Source organism: Pogona vitticeps, chromosome 3 (assembly GCF_051106095.1).
Source record: "Pogona vitticeps strain Pit_001003342236 chromosome 3, PviZW2.1, whole genome shotgun sequence".
Classification (NCBI taxonomy): Eukaryota; Metazoa; Chordata; class Lepidosauria; order Squamata; family Agamidae; genus Pogona; species Pogona vitticeps.
In genome coordinates this window covers 3,626,261-3,649,475 of record NC_135785.1, presented here as the reverse complement: position 1 = coordinate 3,649,475, position 23,215 = coordinate 3,626,261, and the positions used below count along the sequence as shown (strand labels likewise).

The following is a 23,215-nucleotide window of genomic DNA, read 5'->3' as shown; positions in this document are numbered from 1 at the left end:
TCACTGAAAAAAGACTGAAACTAGAGGAAAAGACAGAAAGAACGGGAACTGTAAGTCAAATATATAAATTATTAATTCAGGCCGAACAAGATACACAAAGATTAAAAGCATAGTGGCAACATGATTTGGATAAAGAAGCAGCAGGAGAAGAGTGGGATAAAAGAATTATGAATAATATGTCTGTAAGAATAAAGGAAAATTGCTATAAGGTAATATGGAGGTGATATTTAATGCCGGTAAAAATGAATAAATAAAAATTTATCATCATGTTGGTGGTGTAAAAAAAGGGGGGGGGATATATTTACATATGGGGTGGTTATGTGAAGTAAGAAAGAAGGAATGGAAGAAAATATTTAAAGAAATAAGGGAAATAACTGGATTAAATATTCAAATGTCACCGTTTACTGCCTTATTGAATATGGTCAAGGAGGATCAACTGCTGAAAGAAAATAAGGGTTTAATTATAATAATGGTTATGGCAGCAAGGTTAATATTTGCAACAAAACTGGAAAAAATGGTAACCAAATTAATTTAGAGGAATGGAATAGAGAATTATGGGATATGGCAATTACAGTGGTGCCTCGACTTACAACCATTTCGAGTTACGACCAGCTCCGGCTGCAAAATTTTGCTTCGACTTGCGGCCGGAGCTTCCGCTTACGAACACAAAAAGGCAGGGGGGAAAGGTGGGGAATTCAAACTGCTAACCGTTGGTAGGCAAAGAGGCTGCTTCTTTGTAGAGTGAGTGCGATTGGAGGAGGCTTCGGACTGCCTGGTAAGGTAAGGTGCTGCTTTCTGCTTTTTAAAAACTGTTCCAGGTGGGTCCTGCAAAGTGGTTTTCGGCTGGGTGGTGGGATTATGTTTCTGCGCTGTGTTGTTGTTTTGTTTTTTGGTGATTTTTTTTTTTTGCAGCCCCAGCGCCTTTCGATGGGGCTTGCTCCATTGTTTATGTCTTGGTTTTGATTTGTTTTTAAGCCCCAGTGCCTTCGGGGCTTGCTCCGTTTATTTTTGGGTTTTTTTTTGTTTTTGCAGCCCCAGCGCCTTTGGGGCTTGCTCTGTTTATTTTGGGGTGTTTTTTTTTGTAGCCCCAGCGCGTTCCTATGGGGCTTGCAGTGTTTTTTTGGGGGGGGGGGGTTTCAGCTGGAACGGATTAATCCCATTCCAATGCATTTCCATGGGAAATGGTGCTTTGACTTATGACCATTTCGAGTTACCTCCATCTTCTGGAACGGATTATGGTTGTAAATCGAGGCACCACTGTAATGATAAACTGACATGTGATACGAAAATAAGGTTGATCAAAAATATAATGATTTTAAGAAAACATGGAATGTATTTCTGGAATATGTATTTTGGAGAGGGAAGGGGTATATGTCAAGGGAAGAAACAATGAATTTTTGGAGAGAATATAGATGGAACAAATTTTAAAAATATTATTAATACTGTACTAGCCCTGAGGGTGAAGGTGGCACTGGTGTATTAGGTAATTGTATATTATTTGTGGTGGTAGGTTTAATGTTCTTTTAATAAAATAAAATTTTAAGAAAAAAGAGAGATATCTTTGAATTTTGTTCCTGTCTTCCAAGGTATTCGTTATTCCACCCAATGCTGCATCATCCTCAAGTTTGCTAGTTTGTAGGCCTCTGCTGTGTTGACCTTTTCCCACATCCTCCAGTTTGGAATTTTTCTGTCAATGAAGGAGCAAGTCACTTCCTAACCTGCCTGGAATGAACATCCTTAGAAAAGATAGATTAAACCAGAACAAAGGCCCCAGGACAGGCGGCCACCCTTCTCTCCCAGACTAGACTAGCTTAGAGCTTAGAAGGGCAGAGCTGGAAAGGGACCCTGTGGGGTCATCCAGTCCAGCCCCTGTCAAGGAGGGGAATCCAACTCCCAACCTCCGGCTCTGTAGCCACAGACCTAAACCTCGGAGCCATTCAGCTGTTGTTACAGAGGCTTCTCCCTGAAGACTTCTGCCTGTCTTGCCACAAAGCCGCAGGACAGGCCATCCTGGCAATCTATTCCCAAGGCTGGAACTAGACTTTGCTGGGGGAAAAAGAAAAGGAGGGAACACAGCAAAAGCCCAAATCCCGTGGCAACTCTCCTCTCTAGAACAGTGGTCCCCAACCTTGGGACCTCCAGATGTTCTTGGGCTACAACTCCCAGAAGCCTTCACCACCACCTCTGCTGGCCAGGATTTCTGGGAGTTGAAGTCCAAGAACATCTGGAGGCCCAAGGTTGGGGACCACTGTACTACAGGACGGCTGCATTCCATCCGATGGCTACGGTAACTTGACTCATGTCCTGAAACTGCCAAGCATTCCTCCACACTCCACATCACTGGCCATCACTCATGAGCCACACACAAGGAAATGTTGACCCAACAAAGGCTCCTTGGGATGCAAGAAAACAGCCAGGTCTACTACATTGGACCTCTCATGTGACCCACATCACATGGGATGACTGTACCATGGTGCATTTTATAAGAATGTCAGAGAAGCTCTGCTGGCTCACAGCTCATTAAGTCCAACATCCTGTTCCCACAGTGGACAATCAGACATGAGAGCCTCAGAAGAGCCCTGTGCTGGATCAGGCCAAGGGCCCCCTCTTAGTTCAGCTCCCTGGATCTCACCCTGGCCCCATCAGATGCCTCTGGGAGCCCCCGAGACCACTAGAGACCCATCTCCTGATCCCCCTTTCCCTGCATCTGGCATTTTGGAGGTCCCTTCCTTCCAAGCCTGGAAATTATACTACATCCCCATCACTGCTTATCACCTGCGATGGAACTTTTCCTCCAGGAATCTGTCCCATCCCCTTTTAAAGGAATCTAGGCCACAGGCCATCCCCACATCCTGTGGCAAGGAGTTCCACCGACAAACAGCACACTGGGTCAAGAAATATTTTCTTTGGTCTGTTCTCACTCTCCCAACACTCAGTTTGAGTGGATGACCCCTGGTTCTAGTATTGTGTGAGAGGGAGAAGAGCTTCCCTCTCTCCACTTTATATCCATCCCCTGCATAACTTCTCAGACATTTCCAGGAAGCACAGCCTGAACACAATGGGGACTTCCTGATCCAACAACAAATACACAGAAGAATCCTGCCACTGACGCCAGTGGCGAGACATATATGTAGCTAGTCCCTTTAAGAATAAGAATAATCTTAGAACTGCAAAGCTGGAAGGGGCCCATAAGGATCATCCAGTCTAGCCCCGGTCGAGGAGGCCCAGTGGGGGAATCGAACTCCCAACTTCTGGCTCTGCAGCCAGAGACCTCAACCCCTGAGCTGTCCAGCCATTCTAGATCAAGATCCCCTTTGATCATCTCACCTGCCATGAACCTGCCTCTAGCCGCCTAGAGTGGTCCTATGTGATTCAGATAGGCGGGATATAAATTAAATAAAATAAATAAATAAATAAATAAATAAATAAATAAATAAATAAATAAATAAATAAATAAATAAATAAATAAATTTATTTATTTATTCATTCATTCATTCATTCATTCATTCATTCATTCATTCAATCTACCATCTCATGAATGCAAAGCTCTATTCTGGGTGGTTTACAGAAAGGTAGGATATATATATCCTATCAGGTTGTGAGCAGAGTCTTGGCTGCAGTACTGCCATTTAGACTCCGTGACATGCAACCCTAGAAAGGGTCACCACATTCAAAACTGACTTGACAGCATGTTGTTGTGTTTGTTGGTTCCCCTTGACATTGAGTCCACACGTGTCCGACTCTAGAGGGCGGTGCTCATCCCCGTCTCCAAGCCGTAGAGCCAGCGTTTGTCCAAAGACCTGTTTCCGTGGTCACGTGGCCAGAGACGGAATGCTGTGACCTTCCCACCGAGGTGGTCCCTATTTATCTACTTGCATTTGCATGCTTTCAAATGGCTAGGTTGGCAGTTGTGGTTGTTACCACCTCACTAAGCTGAGCCATATTGGGTGCACATTGGTCAAAATGTTCATATGTGCAGGTCACCACGAACACAGTCTCCTGTCTAGCATGGGAGAGGCTGGGCCCCACAACGAAAGTCTGAAGGCTTCGCCCAAATGCCACTGTGGCCACGGAAAATCAGTCACTCATCTTTGAAGATGCTTCATGGTTGGCAAGCTGAAATTAGTTAACACCGGAAATTAATCCAATACATTGAACTGGCTATGGAATGTCTGCAGCCATGTGGGATATAATGACCAGACAGACCCCCCCTTCCGTGCACGCGGGTGCCGAGAGAGGATTCCACCTCTAGTAGGACGCGCCTGCTTCCTCACAAGCATTTCAAAATTGGCAGTTACCCAGTCACCAGATATAAATTATACAACATCCTACATAGTAATCATAGCCACATGCTATTACATGGGTCATGATGTGTGTGTGTCAAACCATCACCGGCAAACATTACAACATGCCATGCTTTGCTATAGAACATTTTACAAAACACACTCCATTCACAGAATCATGAAGCTGGAAGGGGCCTCCACGAGGCCATCAAGTCCAACCCCCCCCCCCCGCTAAAGGCGGGGATTCACGTTAAGGTTCACAGGCAACATCTGGTTAATATTTAGAACAGTTTTGCAATGTACGACGGTCTACCACAACAGAGCAGGTGGATCAACACATTGAAATCATAAAAAAGTGAAGTTGGATGGGGCCTACGAGGCCATCAAGTCCAACCCCCTTGCTCAGTGGAGGGAAACCATCAAAGCAGATCTTCCACGTGATGATCTAAGGTTGAGGTGCAGAGACTGAACTTAAGACACAAAGTGGGCTGCTGAGGAAGCTTTCCGGGATGATGCTGATACCTAACATCCTCCACCAACAACCCTCCGTACCGAGACGGAGGTACGGATCACATGTCACAAGAGGCACAGAGAACTAACCCTTGGGCAGGAAATACTGCACAAACACAGTGACCGCAAAAAGCGACGATTTGCAGAACAACAGAAAAAAAATACGACCGATCTTCCAAATCACCACCATGTCCAGCATGTAAGAAAATTCTCTCTCTGCCTCTCGGGCAAGCTCCCCCAGGCCGTTCCCAGCCACCACCCCACGGGCCCCCCCATCTCCCAAAGGGCCCCCCCCTTTTGCCTTGTGGTCTCTGAGCGGTTGGTTCCAGTTCGGCTGCTTCTTGCACTGCATCCGTTTCAGCCTCCTAGAAAACAGCCTTGGGGGGGGCCACCCCTGGCAGCTGAAGGGAGGAGGAGGTGGTGGTGGGGGGGGGAAACCAGCAAAACAACAACACACACCAAGTTTTGCACCCAAGCCAGTGCGACAGGTTTGACGTCTCCACCTCCAAACCAGGGGAGACATTGACAGCCTTCCACCGAAGGATGGAAGGCTGTCAACCTCGTACTCACCTCCTGCATCCCTTTCCAGAAGGTTATCTCAAAGCTCGGAGGGGTTGATGGCTCATCCTACGGGTGCTCTGCACATCTGGCCAGGCGTTTTACTCTCCTCCTCCTCTTCCTCCTCCTCCTCCGGGCCCCCCCTCCCCTCCCTCTCCGCCAGGCAGCCTACGAACGTCTCCCAATTGGCCAGCTGGTCACGTGGCCATGACTTCACCCATCCTGGCATGTGAGGAGAAAGGTGACCATTCAAGTCGTTAGCCGGGGCAAAGGCAGGCGTGTGGGTGGCGTCAAGAGAGTTTCAAGGGAAACGCTCCTCCATGCAACACGGCGCTCTGCCGGTTGGGTTGGTTTCCCTGGAAAGCCACGCCGGCTCATGCCTTTGAAACTTCTGCAGAAAATGCACAGCTTGCACCCACTCACCCACCCACCCGCTCTCGCTCTCTCTCCTCCGTCCCTCTCCTTGGAGGCTCTTGGAAATCTTGAAGAGCAACGACAAGTCTGGCCTCTGTGCAAATCCAAGGCAGCATCTAAGCCACCCCAGGGCTCGGCCTCTCAGGCCAGAAAAGATGCTCACACCAGAACAGCCACCTACAGTCTCTGAGGGTTGGAGCTGTCCCTGGACTTAAATTTATGCAAAGACCAGAGGGAGGAAAAATTCTCTTTTTTAAAAACACAACTGCCCTAGTTGTGGGGCAGTGGATGTTTCTGGGAATGGTGATCTTTTGGGGGGATGGCAACATATAGGGACGTGGTGGCGCTGTGGGTTAAACCGCAGAAGCCTCTATGCTGCAAGGTCCGAAGACCAGCCGTCGTAAGATCGAATCCACACGAAGGAAGGCGCTCCCGTCGCTTGTCCCAGCTCCCACCAACCTGGCAGTTCGAAATCATGTAAAAATGCGAGTTGATAAATAGGGACCACCTCGGTGGGAAGGCAACGGCATTCCGTGTCTAGTCGCGCTGGCCACATGACCACTGTCTACGGACAAACGCTGGCTCTAAGACTTGGAGACGGGGAGGAGCACCGTGCCCTGGAGTAGGACACGACTGGACTAAATGTCAAGGGGAACCTTTACCTTTATAGCAACGTATGGACTATTCTGGAACTTCCTGATGGCAAAAAAATCTAACGGACATCCAGTCGACGTTTCTCCCACATCTCCCTCTTGGTGGAGTGCTCTACCTGTTGAACTTCTGCCCACAACATTGCTCCATCAAGAAAACCAAGGTGACGCCTCTCCCCTAAAATCTCAGCAGTGAAAAGAGATCGTGATTGGAAAGTTTTGTCTCTTAAGACTACCAACTCCGGCCTCCGCTAACCTGTAGGGTCACTGCCTATTCTGGGGGATTCTGGAAGTTGGTCGTCTAGAAAACCCCGTCCCTTCCAGGGGCCAAGTGTGCGACTGACGTGTCCCCCTGCCAAGCATGATGTGATCCACAAATGGAAATAACCCTCGACTAAAATGGGGTTTTTCCCAGAGCCCCGGCTCAGGTGTGGGGCGACTTCTGAGACCTCATCAATGAAGCTAGAGAGTATAAAGAAACTTTTCGGGTAGAAAATGTGATTTGTGTGTGTGTGATATTGTGTGTGTGAGCTTCCCTGAGCTTTAACTCGGCTGTTGCCATTTCCCCATCGGATCCTGAGCCCGTGACCACAATTTCCCTTCATTCACATTTTTCCTTCTCTGTTTTCTCCAATAATCTTTCTGTCAATCAAGTTTTCTTTCATTCACATTTTCCCTTCTCTATTTTCTGCACGACATCAAGGGTCGAAGGCAGCACCTCGGCCCTTAACCAGCAATAACAATAACCGCCTATGTTGAGATCGGACCGGGGTTGAGCTCAAAAGCCAGGAAGGAAGAGGTTAAGCCGGTTTCTAGGAATGAGAAAACCAGCTGCCCATAATCCCCACTTCCGTGAAAAGACCATAAAACTGTTTCACCCCCAAGCATGGCTCCAGATCGCTCTCTCCTACCCCACAGACACAAAGAGCTAAGATTCATCTGCTAAATAACTGGGAGGAGGCTATTTCTGCTGGGTTCAAAACAGGGATGTAAATGTAGAAGGAGGCCGTATCTTGCAAATATTTGCTTGGCTGGGTAGCTGAGGGATTCAGGTCTCCAGATGCAGAGCCACAGGCTAGGAGGTTGATTTCCCGCCCCATCTGCACCTCCTGGGAGTAGAGCTAGCCTGGGTAGCCTTGGGCAAGCTGCACAGTTGTCCCGGGGCACACACACACACACCCCGGAAAAGGAAACGGGAAATCACTTCTGAGTCTTCTCTACCTGGGAAACACTGAAAAATCAGAATCAACTCGACGACACATTATTATGAAATACTTGCTGATTTCCTTCTTATGGGTGAGCACAATAATCCCCAGACATTATTTTCTCGGCCAAGTGAGACGATCAGATGTTTTTGCCCCGTTTCCGACGTTCCAGGATTTCCATCACAAAATATTCATGAGAAGGTAAAGGTTATGTCAAAAGGTATTCTGCGCAAAATTCATTATTCTTGCCCAAAATCAACTGTTTTCTAATGCTGCTGATCGCGAAAGGAACTGCTGGTGGTTTGTTTTATTTTTTTTGCTTCTGTGCAGGATCAAATCATAATTCAGGTGAGGTCACCTGACGGGTCAAGAGTCCCTTTTCCCTTCTCTCCAGAGGACCAAGAAAATCTCTAAATGTTTGTTACATCCTTAATTGGGAGGGGATCAATCAAGCCACAACTCCCAGACGGCAAAATCTCTGTGCCCGTTTTCCCTTCTCCCTTCACACAATGTTCTCTCCCAGGTCCGGCAGCTGGGGTGGGGAGCATCAGGAAAACTCGGGTGGGGATTCCTACATCTTTGTTTTTGATTTTTTTTTTCCCATTCATTTTAGGTTAGATGTTTTGATGGCATTTGATCGATTGATTTCCCCTTTTGTTGCGGTGATTTGTTTTTATCATATTATATGGTTTGCATCTTCTTTGACTGCAAACCCACCTTTCCCCTTAAAAGGGACCCTTACAACAATTAAAAGACAGTATTTAAGCGAAGAACACTGAACACACAATACTAAAAGCATCAACGCATACAATCCCAAAAAACACAAGGAATACTGAAACACATTCAACGCAGTAAGGTACAACAATCCACTTAAAAAATCCCACTCAGGGTTTCAGAGGCCATGCAATGTATAGTGTTCAGTATTTGCCATCATCCATCGGAGGGGTGGCCTTGGAACCAATCCCCCATGGATACTGTTGTTCTATGGCATATTTGAATGCTGAAAATTTGGGGGGGGGACACCTGTTGAGGGAGACAGAGCCATGGGAGATATGTTGTTGTTTAGTGATTAAGTCATATCCGACTCTTCGTGACCCCCATGGAGCAGAGCACGCCAGGCCCTCCTGCCTTCCACTGCCTCCTGGAGTTGGGTCAAATTCATGTTGGTGGCTTCGATGACCCTGTCCAACCATCTCGTCCTCCGTCGTCCCCTTCTCCTCTTGCCTTCACACTCTCCCAACATCAGGGTCTTTTCCAAGGACTCTTATCAGACAGCCAAAGTCTTGGAGCCTCAGCTTCAGGATCTGTCCTTCCAGGGAGCACTCAGGGTTGATTTCCTTCAAAATGGAGAGGTTTGTTCTCCTTGTAGTCCTGGGGACTCTCAAGAGCCTCTTCCAGCACCACAGTTCAAAAGCGTCAATTCTTTGGCGGTCAGCTTTCTTTATGGTCCAGCTCTCACTTCCATACATTGCTACTGGAAAAACAATAGCTTTGACTATTCGGACCTTTGTCGGCAAGGTGATGTCTCTGCTCTTTAAGATGCTGTCTAGGTTTGTCATCGCTTTCCTCCCAAGAAGCAGGCGTCTTTTAATTTTGTGGCTGCTGTCACCATCTGCAGTGATCATGAAGCCCAAGAAAGTAAAATCTGTCACCGCCTCCATATCTTCCCCTTCTATTTGCCAGGAGGTGATGTATTATTATATAATGTGTGTTTAATTAATTGTACACCCACCCAGAGTAGGACTTTGCTAGACGGATGGTATAATGAATGAATGAATGAATGAATAGAACAATTCATCAGCAGACACACACCCTCCTGATCTTGTCTGCTGTTGCATCAAAAACCCTGGCAGACAAAACTGAGTAGGACTGACAGCACCACCCTCATTTAACCAAGTCTATTTTATTTTTATTTCTTTTATTAAGTCTTCTCTTGTCGTTTTTGTAGCTGTTTCCCACTTTTTAAGCAATTTTATTTCATTTTATCTTAATTTTGCAGTTGTTACTGTACACTTTGTTACGCTGTCGTTGCTGGTTTGTACACTGCGCAGAGGGGCCTGGCAGCCAGATGGGAGGTATAAAAATTGAATAAATAAGTAAGTCTCCTCAAGGGCAAGCCTGGTGGGCCTGTCCATACAGGACCAAGTCTGGGATGGCCTTTGTTCTCTTATTTACTGATCTGGCCTTGGGCAGCAGTAACTTTTTCAGTTCTGGAGCCCTGCCACGAAGGCTATCCAAATAATTTAAATTTGGGAATAGCTTCAGTACAAACCTATATGTGGGACAGGAAGCAACAGTTAGAACTGGTCATGGAACAACTGAGTGGTTCAAAATTGGGAAAGGAGTACGGCAAGGCTGTATATTGTCCCCCAGCTTATTTAACTTATATGCAGAATACATCATGCGGAAGGCTGGACTGGAAGAAACCCAAGCCGGAATTAAGATTGCCGGAAGAAATATCAACAACCTCCGATATGCAGATGATACCACTCTGATGGCAGAAAGTGAGGAGGAATTAAAGAACCTTGTAATGAGAGTGAAAGAGGAGAGTGCAAAAAACGGTCTGAAACTCAACATCAAAAAAACTAAGATCATGGCCACTGGTCCCATCACCTCCTGGGAAATAGAAGGGGAAGATATGGAGGCAGTGTCAAATTTTATCTTCCTGGGCTCCATGATTACTTCAGATGGAGACAGCAGCCCTGAAATTAAAAGGTGCCTTCTTCTTGGGAGGAAAGCGATGACAAATCTGGACAGCATCTTGAAAAGCAGAGACATCACCTTGCCAACAAAAGTCCGAATAGTCAAAGCTATGGTTTTTCCTGTCGTGATGTATGGAAGTGAGAGCTGGACCATAAAGAAAGCAGACCGCCGAAGAATTGATGCCTTTGAATTGTGGTGCTGGAGGAGGCTCTTGAGAATCCCCTGGACTGCAAGGAGAACAAACCTATCAGTTCTAAAGGAAATCAACCCTGAATGCTCACTTGAAGGACAGATCCTGAAGCTGAGGCTCCAGTACTTTGGCCATCTCATGAGAAGAAAAGAGTCCTTGGAAAAAACCTTGATGTTAGGAAGGTGTGATGGCAAGAGGAGAAGGGGACGACCAAGGATGAGATGGCTGGACAGTGTCTGCGAAGCAACCAACATGAACCTGACACAACTCCGGGAGGCAGTAGAAGACAGGAGGGCCTGGCGTGCTCTGGTCCATGGGGTCACGAAGAGTCGGACACGACTAAACGACTAAACACACACACAACACACAAACATTGCCCTCTTTCCCCCGTATATAATGCTGAGGCTCCTTGCCTCCCACCCTACCTCCCCATGCCCAGAACAGTTCCGAGAGCTGCTTCAGGAGCCCCCCCACCCCACCCCATTATTCTCCCTCCCACAAGAACGCATCCTTCCACACAAGGAGCTCAAGACCCCAGTTCCCAGTTTCTCCACAGGCAGAAAAAAAAGGTGGGACAGAAAACTCAATGGGACAGATTTAAATCGAGATGGCTGCCAAGAAATCAGAAGAAGATGGAGACACAGAAGGGATGAAGGAACTGGGAAAAAAAAGGTCATCAATTGCAAGGAGGTGTCCCCGGAGACCAAGGCCTGGTTCATCCACGTGACTGTCTTTCCAGCCACTACATCTGGGTGTGAAAAGCTGGACAGGGAAGGACGCTAACAGGAAAAGAACGTGGTTCACTTGAAATGGGGGCCTGGAGGCCTTTGCAGATACCTTGGACTACCAGAAAGACGAACAAGTGGGTCCTAGAGCCAATGAAGCCTGAATGATCTCTGGAGGCAAAAATCGTGAAACTGAGATGGTCCTACTTTAGGGACATCATCATGAGAAGGCAGGATTCTCGGGAAAAAGACAATCATGCTGGCAAGGTTGGAAGGCAGCAGGAAAAGAGGAAGACCCCAATACGAGATGGACTGACTCATAGAATCCTAGAATCATGAAGTTGGAAGAGGGCTCTAAGGCCCTCGAGTCGAACCCTCTGCTCAAGGCAGTCAAAAGGCGATCCAACCGAGGGTTGTCCAATTTTCTCTTGAAGGCCTCCAGCGTTGGAGCGCTCACCACCTCTCGAGGTAACTGACTCCCTAAAGGAAGACAGGAGGGCCTGGCGTGCTCTGGTCCATGGGGTCACGAAGAGTCGGGCACAACTCAACGACTAAACGACAACAAAGGAAGCCATAGGCTTGAGTTTGCAAGATATCAGCAGGGCAGCTGAGGACAGGATAGGCTGGAGATGGTGCGTTCACAGGTTCACCCTGAGTCAGCATGTTAACAACAGCATCCCATTCCAATAGCTCAAGCCCCCTGACACAAATTTAAAACCAACACTCTAAGGCAGTTAATAATAAAACTATTTCAGTTAGTTTTTTTTTCTAATGTATTTGCTTAGCCGCCTCAGAGTGTCTTAGAGCCTGGTTTGGGGTCTGGGTGCCCAGAAAATTTGGCCAATTGAGCTTCTGGGGATTCTGGGAATCGTAGTCCGGATGGTTAACCTTTCCACTCCCCACTTTTCGAGCAGCGCAATTGGACGAGAAAGTAATCGTAGCACGCCTCTTGGGGGGGGGAAAGAAAGGCTAAACTGCAACAGACCTGCTCGGCTGAGTGAAAAACCTCTAGGGCTGCAGCCAGAGATGAGCTGGGTTTGCTTAATCGATGAATAAAAGCAGTTTAAAGCAGGTTGGCTTTGCATGCGGGGCAAACCCATCTTGACAGTCAAAACTTTAACCAGCTCCTTCCCTGTGAATACAGACGAAGAACTCTCAAGGAAGCGAGACGAACCACATGGGAGCAGCCACAGGAAAGGCCCTGCACTCTGTACGTGTTGCCTTGACAAAGCCGGGCGCTTCGCCGCGTCTCCCTCCCAGGAGAAAAACAAAAGCCAAGTCCCTCCGTCTTCCCAGCATGCAACCCCGTGGATTCTCTACCGCTTCCTTTTTCCAGAAAAGGACGTTTCAGGGCTTAACATTCCGCAGGAGATTCGCAACGCATTAAAAACATGCACTGAACTGACAGATGATCCATCCGTCTCTAGGACATCAATATAGAAACGGTCTTAACCATTGCTGATGAAGTATCAACACTGTACAATAATATATATCTCCAACACATAATGGATAGGGTAGGATGCTTTCATGCTGCATGCAAAAGCTTAAGTCATATGGCACCAGCATGTACACTGAAACACGTACAATAAAAAGCCAATTGGTAAAGTTCTAAAATAAATACTTTCCAGAAGCAGCCCAGAAATAAAGAGCCAGGGTGTGTGTGTAATGATTAGGGTAACAGACTGAGATTGAGAGGCTTGTGTCTGAGTCCTTACATGGGACATGAAGCTCACTGTTTGACCAGGGGATGACCTACCTCACAGGGTGGTTGTATTATTATTATTATTATTATTATTATTATTATTATTATTATTATTATTATTATTATTATTATTATTATTATTATTATTATTATTATTATTATTATTATTATTATTGAAATGCTAAGAAGGAGGCCATCTTGAACTCATTCGAGGAAAGATAGGATATAAAAGTGACCAAAAATAAACAGATGCCTATTCTTGTTTGGGAACCAAATCCGCAGATACAGGAGGTTCAAATACTTTTCTGTGTGAAAGAGATAGACAAATAAACACATAGGAGGCACATGTACTGTATATAGAGACACACAAATATACACTTTTACAGTAATATTGCTGTCGTTCCGACTTATATACGTACTGCCTCTTTAGGGTAGACTAGCACTCCCCGGGCAGTTTCCCCATTTAATTATGCAAGCGATATATACACTGACCCCTGCTCTACAGCAAGGTGGGGACTCTTTTTACCAGCAAGGTGGAAAGTTGACTGCATCTGAGCCCCTCGGGATTGGAGTTAGGTCATGAGCAGAGTCTTGACTGCAGTACTGCACTTTAGCCTGTGTGCCAGGAGGCTGTGCGTACACACTCAAAACACCGTATTTTCCCGTGTATAAGACGCCCTCATGTATAAAATGCCCCCCCCCCCGTTTCTAACCCAAAATTAAGAAATCTAAGTGGGGCTTAGCAAGTGTAGGGGGAAAGGAATCAAAGCACTGCAGAATTGTTTTGATCCCTCCTTTCTCCATTCGTGCTAAGCCCCGTGGAGGGGGAAAGGGATCAAAGCAATCCCACAACTGCATGATCGTTTTGATCCCTTTCCCCCTTATACAGCCACAGGATTACTTTGATTCTTTCCCCCCTCCTTTTGTTAAGCCCCATGGGACTTAGCAAGCAGAGGGGAAAGCGAGGATCAAAGCGATCCTGTAGCCCTTTGATCCCTGCTTTCCTTTTGCTAAGGCTTAGCAAGTGGAGGGGAAAGCAGGGATCAAAGCGTTGCAGGATCACTTTGATCCCTGCTTTCCCTGCCACTTTTTTTTGTTCTCTCCTCAGCTTATGTCCGTGTATAAGACGACCCTCGATTTTTAGTGCAAAATTTTTAGACAACAGTATAGTCTTATACATGGCAAAACACGGTAACAGGACCTTTGGGATGTTATCAATTCATAGTGCTGGTGCAAATCAGAGGTGGCTCTACAGTACACAACAACCACAAACACACAATTCTCTCCATGGAAAGTGGTTCTGGAGAGGGCTGTTGTTATTTTTAGCCACTGAAACACCACAGTTCTCCAAGCATGGGGGTGGTGGTCCTGAACTAGGTGAGCTCCCCTCCCAGCACCATCCTGTCCTCCACCCCCTGTGGCTGCCAAGTGGAAGACAGGACTCCCCCCCCCCCGCTCTCTGGGTCTGCACCACAGCGCCGCCCTGCTGTAGGTGACTGGCGAACACGGGCAGAGAGGAGGATGGCGTTGCCTTCCCTGGGAGCCATCGGTTGGGTCCTCACATGAATGGGATGCTGGACAGGAGAGGTCTTTGGTCTTGGGAACTATCTACAACACAAGGGTCCAAAGACAAATCCTTCCTAGAGAGCCAACAGAGCCGACCACCAAGACAACCCACACAGGGCAGAAATTCAAGGCTGGATTGGGACTTAGGAGGCTCAGATTCAGGTTCCCCACTCTGCCAAGACACACTGCTGGGCGACTGCAGAAAAACCACTGGTGGGGAGTTCCAGAATTTTAGGGGGAGTTCCCTTTCTCGTCCAACACGGAGGTGAATACGACTAAGAAATAAATAAATAATTCTACCCTCGAGAACACTGACCTAATCATCCTTTCCACCACTACTGAAACAAGCTGGACTGGGAGGAAACAGAACAGACGAACATAAATGAGCATGTGCACGGCCAAGAAGAAAGCCTTCTATAAATGTCTCAATGCATTTTTAAATCCTCAGAATGCTTGCAAAAAATGCTGTGATGTATAAAGCACTCATCTCTTTTTAAAATACCAAAGGACAGTTTTCACTGTATATACGTCTCTTTTAATACCCTTTTTAGTATTTACTCAAGAAAATGAACACTTATCACATGATATGCTTTTAATCAGGTGGCCGAAGTAAAGACTGTTTCAGACTCCAGCTCCCATCAACCCAGCCAGCATGGCAAATGGTTGTGCTGGCCAGGAACGATGGCAGCTGTAGTCTGACACCTCCGGAGAGGGCTGGGCTAGCGAAAGCGAGCTTCAAGTACGCAGCTTTATCTGCCACGAAGGTGGCAGTCTGCAGAACTCAGTGGGTCTTGCTTCTGAATAAATGCACATAGGATCTGGAGAAGGTAAAGGGCCACTGCCGATTGCAACTTGAACTTTCACATAACTTTGACCAGTGTTTACCTACCTGAGGCTGCACCAACTGCGTCATTGTCAAACACCTCTAGTCCCAAAGTCCTGCTCTTTTGACCCAGGTGAGATGGAGCAGAGGTCCAGTCTTGGAACAGGAAATCACAGAGAAGCCATGGAAACACGCTTCGGCTTCAGAGGAGTTTCCACAGACGATCCCAAGGCCACCGCGGGCGGAGAGTCACAGCACAGTCCATGGAGGACAGAGTCAGACAGAACCTGTAGAGGAAGACATATAGAGATTTCAGAGGGAGGACTCTTACCAACTTAACAGCTGCCGCAAACATCTGACATAGAACAGGACGTGGTTTTGAACTCAACAAGACTCTTTGGTGAATCACCGCCATGATAAAGTCTCTAGTTCTTAGTTTTTACCTTTCTCTGTCACACATTTTCTCTTGTTCCACCTTAGCCTTGTTTACTAAGCTCCGCACAAATCAATTGAGGGTTTGTTGGTTTGTTTGTTGATTGATAGATTGGAGTTATACCCCGCACCCTCTGGCCACCAGGCCGCTCTGGGCGGCTAGCAAACAAAATAAACAACACACAATCAAAACAAGAAACCGGGCCTTCTCGGCAGTGGCCCCTTGACTTTGGAACAGCTTGCCACCAGAGATCTGCCTGGCCTCCTTGCTGGGTGTTTTCTAGAGCCAATTAAAAGCTTGGCTCTTTAGGCAGGCCTTCCCTCCTGCCAATACTTGATTTTTACTTTTCTTGGTTTTTTGTTGTTTATCTTCCCATCTTGATTATATTATTATTGTAGATTTTAATTATTGTTTTAAAATCCGTTTTGTGCGCAATATATTGTGAGCCGCCCTGAATAGACTCTTGTCAAGAAGGGCGGGATAAAAATCTAATAAATAAATTAATTAATTTAATTAAATTAAATAAGGCATACTTTCAAACGAATACGATAACCAGCAGGATAAATTAAAACAGATGGCTATGAAGAGGGTCAAAAGGAGGATGAAAGGATGGTCAAAAAGGATGGTAAAAGGGGAGGCTGAGATCTCAAAAACTTAACGCTCAGGGAATGCCTGGCGGAACAGCCAAGTCTTCAGTGCTCGTAATCACACACCCCCACACTTTTTCGCTTGTTACATCCGTGTCTCTGTGTTGCCCCACCGTCACACCCAGAAGAAGGGAATGAGAAACTCCTTCGAAGTGCTCCCCACCCAGGAAAACCTGGAAAAAGTTGCCCTAAGTCAGGATTCATGCCTACGTACAAACCTTCTCCAGATGGCACCACGAGATGATATCATGCCCAGTGCCGGGAAACAGTTTCCCAGCACTGGGCATGGATATCATCTCATGGTGCCATCTGGAGAAGGTTTGTACGTAGGCAGAAGGTCTTCTTATTTACCAAAGCACAGCTTCCCCCCCCCCCCAATGATCCCATGAGAAATTGAAGGTGGAGAACAAAGTACTCCACCTCCCATGTGTCTGTCCCTAAGACTTCAATCACATCACACGGAGAATGAGAGCTTGGGCTCGATTTCAAATTATTTGGGCTTTTATTCCCACCCACTTATTTCAGAAGGGAGAGTGGTGGCGCTGCGGGTTAAACCGCGGGTGCTACAAGGTCGGAAGACCAGCTGTCGTAAGATCGAATCCCTGCGACGGAGTGAGCCCCCGTCGCTTATCCCAGCTCCTGCCGAACTAGCCATTCGAAAGGATGTAAAAATGTGAGTAGATACATAGGTACCACCTCGGTGGGAACGTAACAGCATTCCGTGTCTGGTCGCGCTGGCCACGTGACCACGGAAACTGTCTACAGACAAACGCTGGCTCCACGGCTTGGAGACGGGGATGAGCACCGCACCCTCAAGTCGGACACAATGGACTCGATGTCATGGGGAAGCTTTACCATTACAGTGGTGCCTCGCATAGCGATCTCTCCGTATAGCGACGAAATCGCTTTGTGATGGACTTTTTGCAAAAGTGATCACAAAAGCGATCACTTTGCAATAGTCTCTATGGGGGAATTCACTTTGCGATGATCGCAGGGAAGCGATCATCGCAAAGCCCCCATTTTTGGCCAGCTGATCGGCGGTTTCAAAATGGCCACTGGGCAAACAAAATGGCCACCCACTGTTTTCAGGCACAGATACCTCGCTTTAGAGGCACCGAAAATGGCGGCTCTATGGAGGATCTTCACTTAAAGGTGAGTTTTTAGCCCATAGGAACGCATTAATCACGTTTTAACGTGTTTCTATGGGCTTTTTATTTTAGCTTAGCGATGTTATCGCTTAGCAGTGATTTCTTCTGCACAGATTAACATCACTAAGCGAGGCGCCACTGTACTTATTTCTAGACCGTACCTCCCTCTACGGGTGCAACCTCCTCTGAATACTGCACTCTCACATCAACCCAGTGAGGTAGGCCAGACTGAGAGAGACCAGCTCATGATCTCTCTGTGAGCACTGTGGCCTCAAGACCAGCCCTCCAAGTGGCAATACTGGTGGGGAAAACAAAGGGGTTCTAGCCCCAGACATCAGGCGAGAGCAGAGATGGGGAATACTGTTCGACCTACGGCAGCTTCACTTGCCAGGGGGTTCAGAGGGCAGGCTCCCCAAGACCAGCGGCTGAACTAGCCTCTTGCAATCAGGGATGGTTGATGCTCAGGATTCTCCGAGGACATGATGGTGTGGGGTGGGAGCAACAGCAGCCGTGGCAAAATCGCCAGCAGCAGCACTACCCTCTAAAGCGGTCGTTCCCAATCTTGGGTCACCCAAGCGTTCCTGGACTACAACTCCCAGAAACCCCAAGCAGCAGAGCAGGTGGTCAAGGATTCCGGGAGCTGCAGTCCAAGAAGACCTGAGTGACCCAAGGTTGGTCATCGTTGATCTAAAATCTTTGGGGTGGGCACATAAATAAGCGACCTGTGTAAGCTGCAAGATGGGAGCTGTTTGCTCATGTCAACAAAGACCAGCCTGGCAAAGCCTGCACCACCCCCCACCCCATCCGGTGCTTGGCCCCTCTTCTGAAGGGAAACCAGATGCTCTCTTTCCTCTTCCAGCGAGGAGAACTGCTGATGTTCAGTCCTTCGGGACCATCCCGGTGACCCCCAACTCCACCTTCTGACGGTGGCAAGGAGGAGCCCCACCTAGACATCAAACAGCAGCAAACAGCAGGGGCCAAGGATAACTAGACAAGGAGAGACGGGACCGGTTGGCCACCCGAAGGAGACACCAACAAGGGAAGGCGTCCATGGGAGGGGGCGCAGGAGGTGTGAGGACCCACAGCGCCTGCCAGGGTTCCCTTCTCCAAATATTTTCTCAAGAAGGGCCTTGGGGTTCGCAGCTGCCACCGAATCAAGACTAGGCTTCATCTACATCAGATATTTGGAAATCGGGGAGCGGGCAGAGGCTAAATGTAGGTCTACTAGTGGTAGAACTCTTAAGTCTTCTTCCGTACAGAAGCAAAGATTTCTCATTTCCTCCTGGGGTTCCTGATTAGACCGCCAAGCTCCAATAAACCACAAAGAGATTTCTGGATCCAAAGATGGTCTGCGCCGTTCAGATTTTTTTAATTCCAATTCCCGGGCTCCGGATTCTTTCACGACAAGCAGGCATCGGCTGCTCAGTCCCGGGGGGGTTGCCCACAGCCCACTTTAATCGGCCGCGGAGAAGTTGTTGATTATACAGGATGTATGCCGTCGGCCCCTGCTAGGCTGGGCCAAAAGGACAGAGGTGCCAGCACAGCCCGACAAAATAAGCTAGCTGTCGTCATCATCTTCCTCCTTTCCTCCTCTTTTGTGGGCTCATGGCACTGCCTTAATATTCAAGACAAGAAGCACCAACCGTTTTTAAGGTTTTTCTCTTTGGGTGCCCATCGGGGAGGCAGCTCTTACTCCATCAGAGGTGACCACTTACATCATTTTACGCAGCCCTCTTCCTCGCCAGGGGCTTTGCTCCCCCCGGCTTCTGCCCTTCCCCTTCCTTCCTTCCATCGATCCATCATGCTCACACCTCACAGGCAAAACACTGCAAACAAGGAGTGGAGGAAGCCTACTCTTCAAGGCTGCTTTTAAAGTCTCTCACCCAGGGAAAATACAGATGCACAAACGGCCCACTGTGACAGCTCCCAAAAGCCCACTGGCCCTCTCCTAAGAAGGAAAGCACAGACATAGAGACCGCGGAACTGGTCCATATCAACAAATAAGGAGCAGGCCTTTTGGAAAGTGAACGGCTCTTAATGGCTCATTCAGAACCAACACACTTCGCATTGCAACAAGGACTGCTTGAGATGTTATATTTTCTTCTTGGGGAAAAAATCCATTTCTCTCCCAGGTCCTGTGGGAATTGTAGCTGAGCTCAGAGGGGAAAGGGGAGGCTGACAAAAGGATGATGGGATGATGTCATGAGCTTGTTTATGAAAAAAAAATCTCAGGCATTGACTCTGCCAGCCATGGACGGCTCCATGGTACCCATCAGACTGTGCTGATCTCATAACAATGTTGTTTCCTTCTGAAAATAAAATAAAATAAAAGCAATTCTGGAAACTTCCAGGAACAACTAGCTTTTTAAAGAGCCCAAACCTTCTACTTTTAAAGTTTCCAAACTAACACTTTCTCTCTCCCACACAAACAGACACAGCTTTTTCAAACCAGAAGTGGCCGGCCCGAAGGAGTCAAGGGTTCCCACAGCCCATCGCTGCCCTATCCTTCTCGGCCACGCTGCCAGGTCTGCTACTCGGGAACATTTCAGGACTGCCTGTTCCAAAGCGGAGAAGCTCCTCTGTGGGAAAACTTTCTCAAGGACTGAAAACACGCCTCCCGAACCTGAGACTCTGGCTAGATTTTCCCACCGGGCTCTCCTCCTCCCTTTGAAGAGATAAACCCTGTAACTTTTACGGTGTAAAAGAAAAGGGGGAGGCAGGAACACAGAGATGATCGGCCTCGGGAAAGCAACAGCGGATGTCCCGAACCCATCGCCAGGAGGGTCAGTGCCGGGGAAGGGGGGGGGGATTCTGAGAAGCACCATCCAGAGAAGTAATTTTTCCAAGCTCCGGTGGCCGCTTCTCCTCCGTCCGGCCCTCTCGGAGAGCCCATGCCCTCCTAGTCCCGACTGCCTCTAACTTTGGGTACCAACAGGGAGCCATCAGCCCCGCCTGGGTTCGGTCCTAACACAACCAAAGCCAATTTATCTTCACGGCTAATAAACCATTTCCTCCCTTGATGATGTGTTTCTTTTCAAAGGGATCCAGACCAGGCAGGGATCCTGCTTTTCCCAGCCAGCTGCCGCCTGGAACGAAGGCTTTAGAAGCCCGGCCAGGTTTGGCTTAGCACTGTTTTCAAGCCCGGCTGGAATCGCAGCGTTCGAAAGGGCGGAAGCATAGCAAGGAGGCACGAAAAGCCCCATTAAGTCTACAGATTGGCCACGTTCCTTTCCAGGGTGACAGAATTCAGCGTCTGCCCACCCGTGTGGCCACTGAAGAGGCTGGCCGTGGGATCCGGGCAGCTTTAGCTCCCTCAAAAAAGTGGCTTCGGAAGAAGCGCAGTTGCAAAAACCAAACCGGAAAACCAAACCCAAAGGCTATACCGGTTACCTGTTACCTGGCACGGAGGCCTTGGAGGTCTTAGGTTGCACCTGATCTTTGAAGATACACTGCTACTGGACAAGGAGGGTCCAACCAACCAACTAAATTCATTCATTCATTCTCCAGACTACAACTCCCAGAATCTTCCAGGTTTCACTACACTGACCTGAGGGTTACGTGAGTTGTCTCTCTCTCCAAACTAAGACATGTTCTCTAAGGTTCTGTGTCTCCGGCTCCTGGTCGCCAAAGGGAGAAAGAACTCAGAAAAGGGAAAGGAAGGGCTTCGGGGCACCATTCACCCAATGGTTCCCCCGGACTCTAAAAGGAAGGACCAGGCTCGGGTGAGAGGATAGAGAACACCAACTCTCAGGAAGGCTGTTCTGTTAACTCTGTATTGGGGCCAAGCTTAGCCCTTTGCATCAATCCCCTCCGTGTCCAGCCAGATGCTCTCAAACAACAGGAATGGGCAGGATCCTTCTACACCTGAGCAAACACCACATGCATTTCTAGAAGGGCTCGCCGCTAGGTCAATCTGTGGCAGGAAAAGCAACGCAGGAACTCACTGGACGCTTTCAAAAGACCTTCAATACAGCACAAGCTTCCTCGGTCTGCAGCCGGCTTTATTAAATGTGCACAGAATTGCACAGAATTTTAAACAAAAGCAGAAGCAGCGTGGGTGGCCCTAAAAATAAATTCCACAAAACATACCGGGTATATGGCTTTTATTTTCGTTTTTAGGGACTGCCAAGTTGCTTCAGACTTACGGTGGTCCTGTTAAGAGTTTTTTGAAGTACAGTATGTAAGTCGTTCAAAGGAGCAGTCTCCCTTTGCCAACCCACCCCATCAAATGCAAATTTGAACCCAGGTCCCGAGTCCTAGTCTGACACTCCGTTCGCCACATAACCAGGCTGGTCCTCAGTACTTTTATTAGAGGCCAACTCAAAAGGATATGAAAATGGGCAGACTTTCAAGACGACACGACTCCTCTTCAGGTGGGACATCGCAAAACCTGGTACCTCGATTCTCTCTGTTTTTTGCTTGGACAGCGTAGTAGTTTAGGTGCCTTACTGCAGAGCCAGAGGTTCCGAGTTCCAATTCCCCCACTGGGACTCCATGTAGAACAGCCAGCCTAGGTGGCCTTGGGCCAGCTGCGAGCAGGGAAGAGTCAACGCCTTCTGAGCGTGCTCTACCTGGCAAACCCTGAAAAAAAGTTGCCATCGGTCAGAAGAGACTCGACGGTGGCATGATTATGATAAGCTGGCCGGACAGCTTAGTGGCGTAGGTCTCAGGCTGCAGAGCCAGAGGCTGGCAGTTCAATTCCCCCCACGGTACCTTCTGGGAGAAGAGCCAGCCTAGGTGGCCTTGGGCCAGCAGTACGGGGGTCCCAGGGATCCCCTCCCAGAAGAAGGGAATGGGAGACTATTCTGTACCTGGGAAACCCTGGAAAGGCCCACCCTAAGTCCATATTGACTTGATAGTACACAATTCTTCTTTCACAGGAGCTTGTAAATGCCATCCCATCACCTGGTGAGCCCCGGCTGAATTTCCCTAAGATCATCCCCCCCGTATTTATTACCTCAAGACACCATGCAAGACAACACGGATTTGCCTCTCAGGTTTCTCCGTACTGCCTCTTCGTTTTGACTCAGAACTGACCGGGAAGGAGGGGATGTTTCCAGAATTCTGTACACTTTTCCATGCCTTTTTGGACAATCCTAAAGTGAAGACAATGCCCCATCAAAGGAACTGTAGGTGCCTCTACGGTGCACGTAGCTGAAGGCGTGCACTATACATCAGTACCAAAAATTCTGGAGACGGTGAAGTCAGAGAGAAAGAGCTCAAAAACCCACGGAAAGTTTAATTCTATTTTCAAGGCTGGGCCTTTGTAAAACTGCTGCGAAACTAACACCCCGGCACAAGCTAAGTGAACAGAGGTGATTTTTTTTTTAAGGCAAAGGTATGGCTCTGTCTTGACAGGTAAGCCTTCCCTCCCCACTCAACGTAATCACAGTAAACTCCAGAAGCCCCCTTCAAGATTAACAGGTTTATTTTTGGGTGAGCTTTGGTGGATTAACGATTCCCATCTTCAGAGGCATCAAGGCCATGACCTGCCTTTCGCAAAAGCTTTAATCTCTTCCTCTCAAAAGGTGGCTTTCGGTTGTTTTGTCTATGCCTCCCCGGAGGGATAACAACACTCCACACTCTGTAGGAGACTAGGGCTTGCTAATTAAATGGGAACTCCTCAAAGTTTTTACCCTAATCTACCCTTGAAAGTTT

The 23,215-nt window shown here is 47.9% G+C and overlaps 1 protein-coding gene across 2 annotated transcripts in view; it reads right to left on the bottom strand.

Annotated features, from left to right (window-relative positions):
* Window positions 1–16,667, bottom strand: part of TNK2 (tyrosine kinase non receptor 2) — a 120,040-nt gene extending 103,373 nt beyond the window's left edge. Inside the window, exon 1 of one of the 2 annotated variants that reach the window (XM_078389707.1) lies at window positions 15,396–16,667. In XM_078389707.1, coding sequence (XP_078245833.1) covers window positions 15,396–15,419 — 24 coding nt within the window. In that variant the 5' untranslated portion in view covers window positions 15,420–16,667. Of the gene's footprint in view, window positions 1–5,363; window positions 6,214–15,395 lie in introns of those variants that run through there. The other variant, XM_078389708.1, reaches the window with a different exon arrangement.
* Window positions 16,668–23,215: the final 6,548 nt, after the last annotated feature.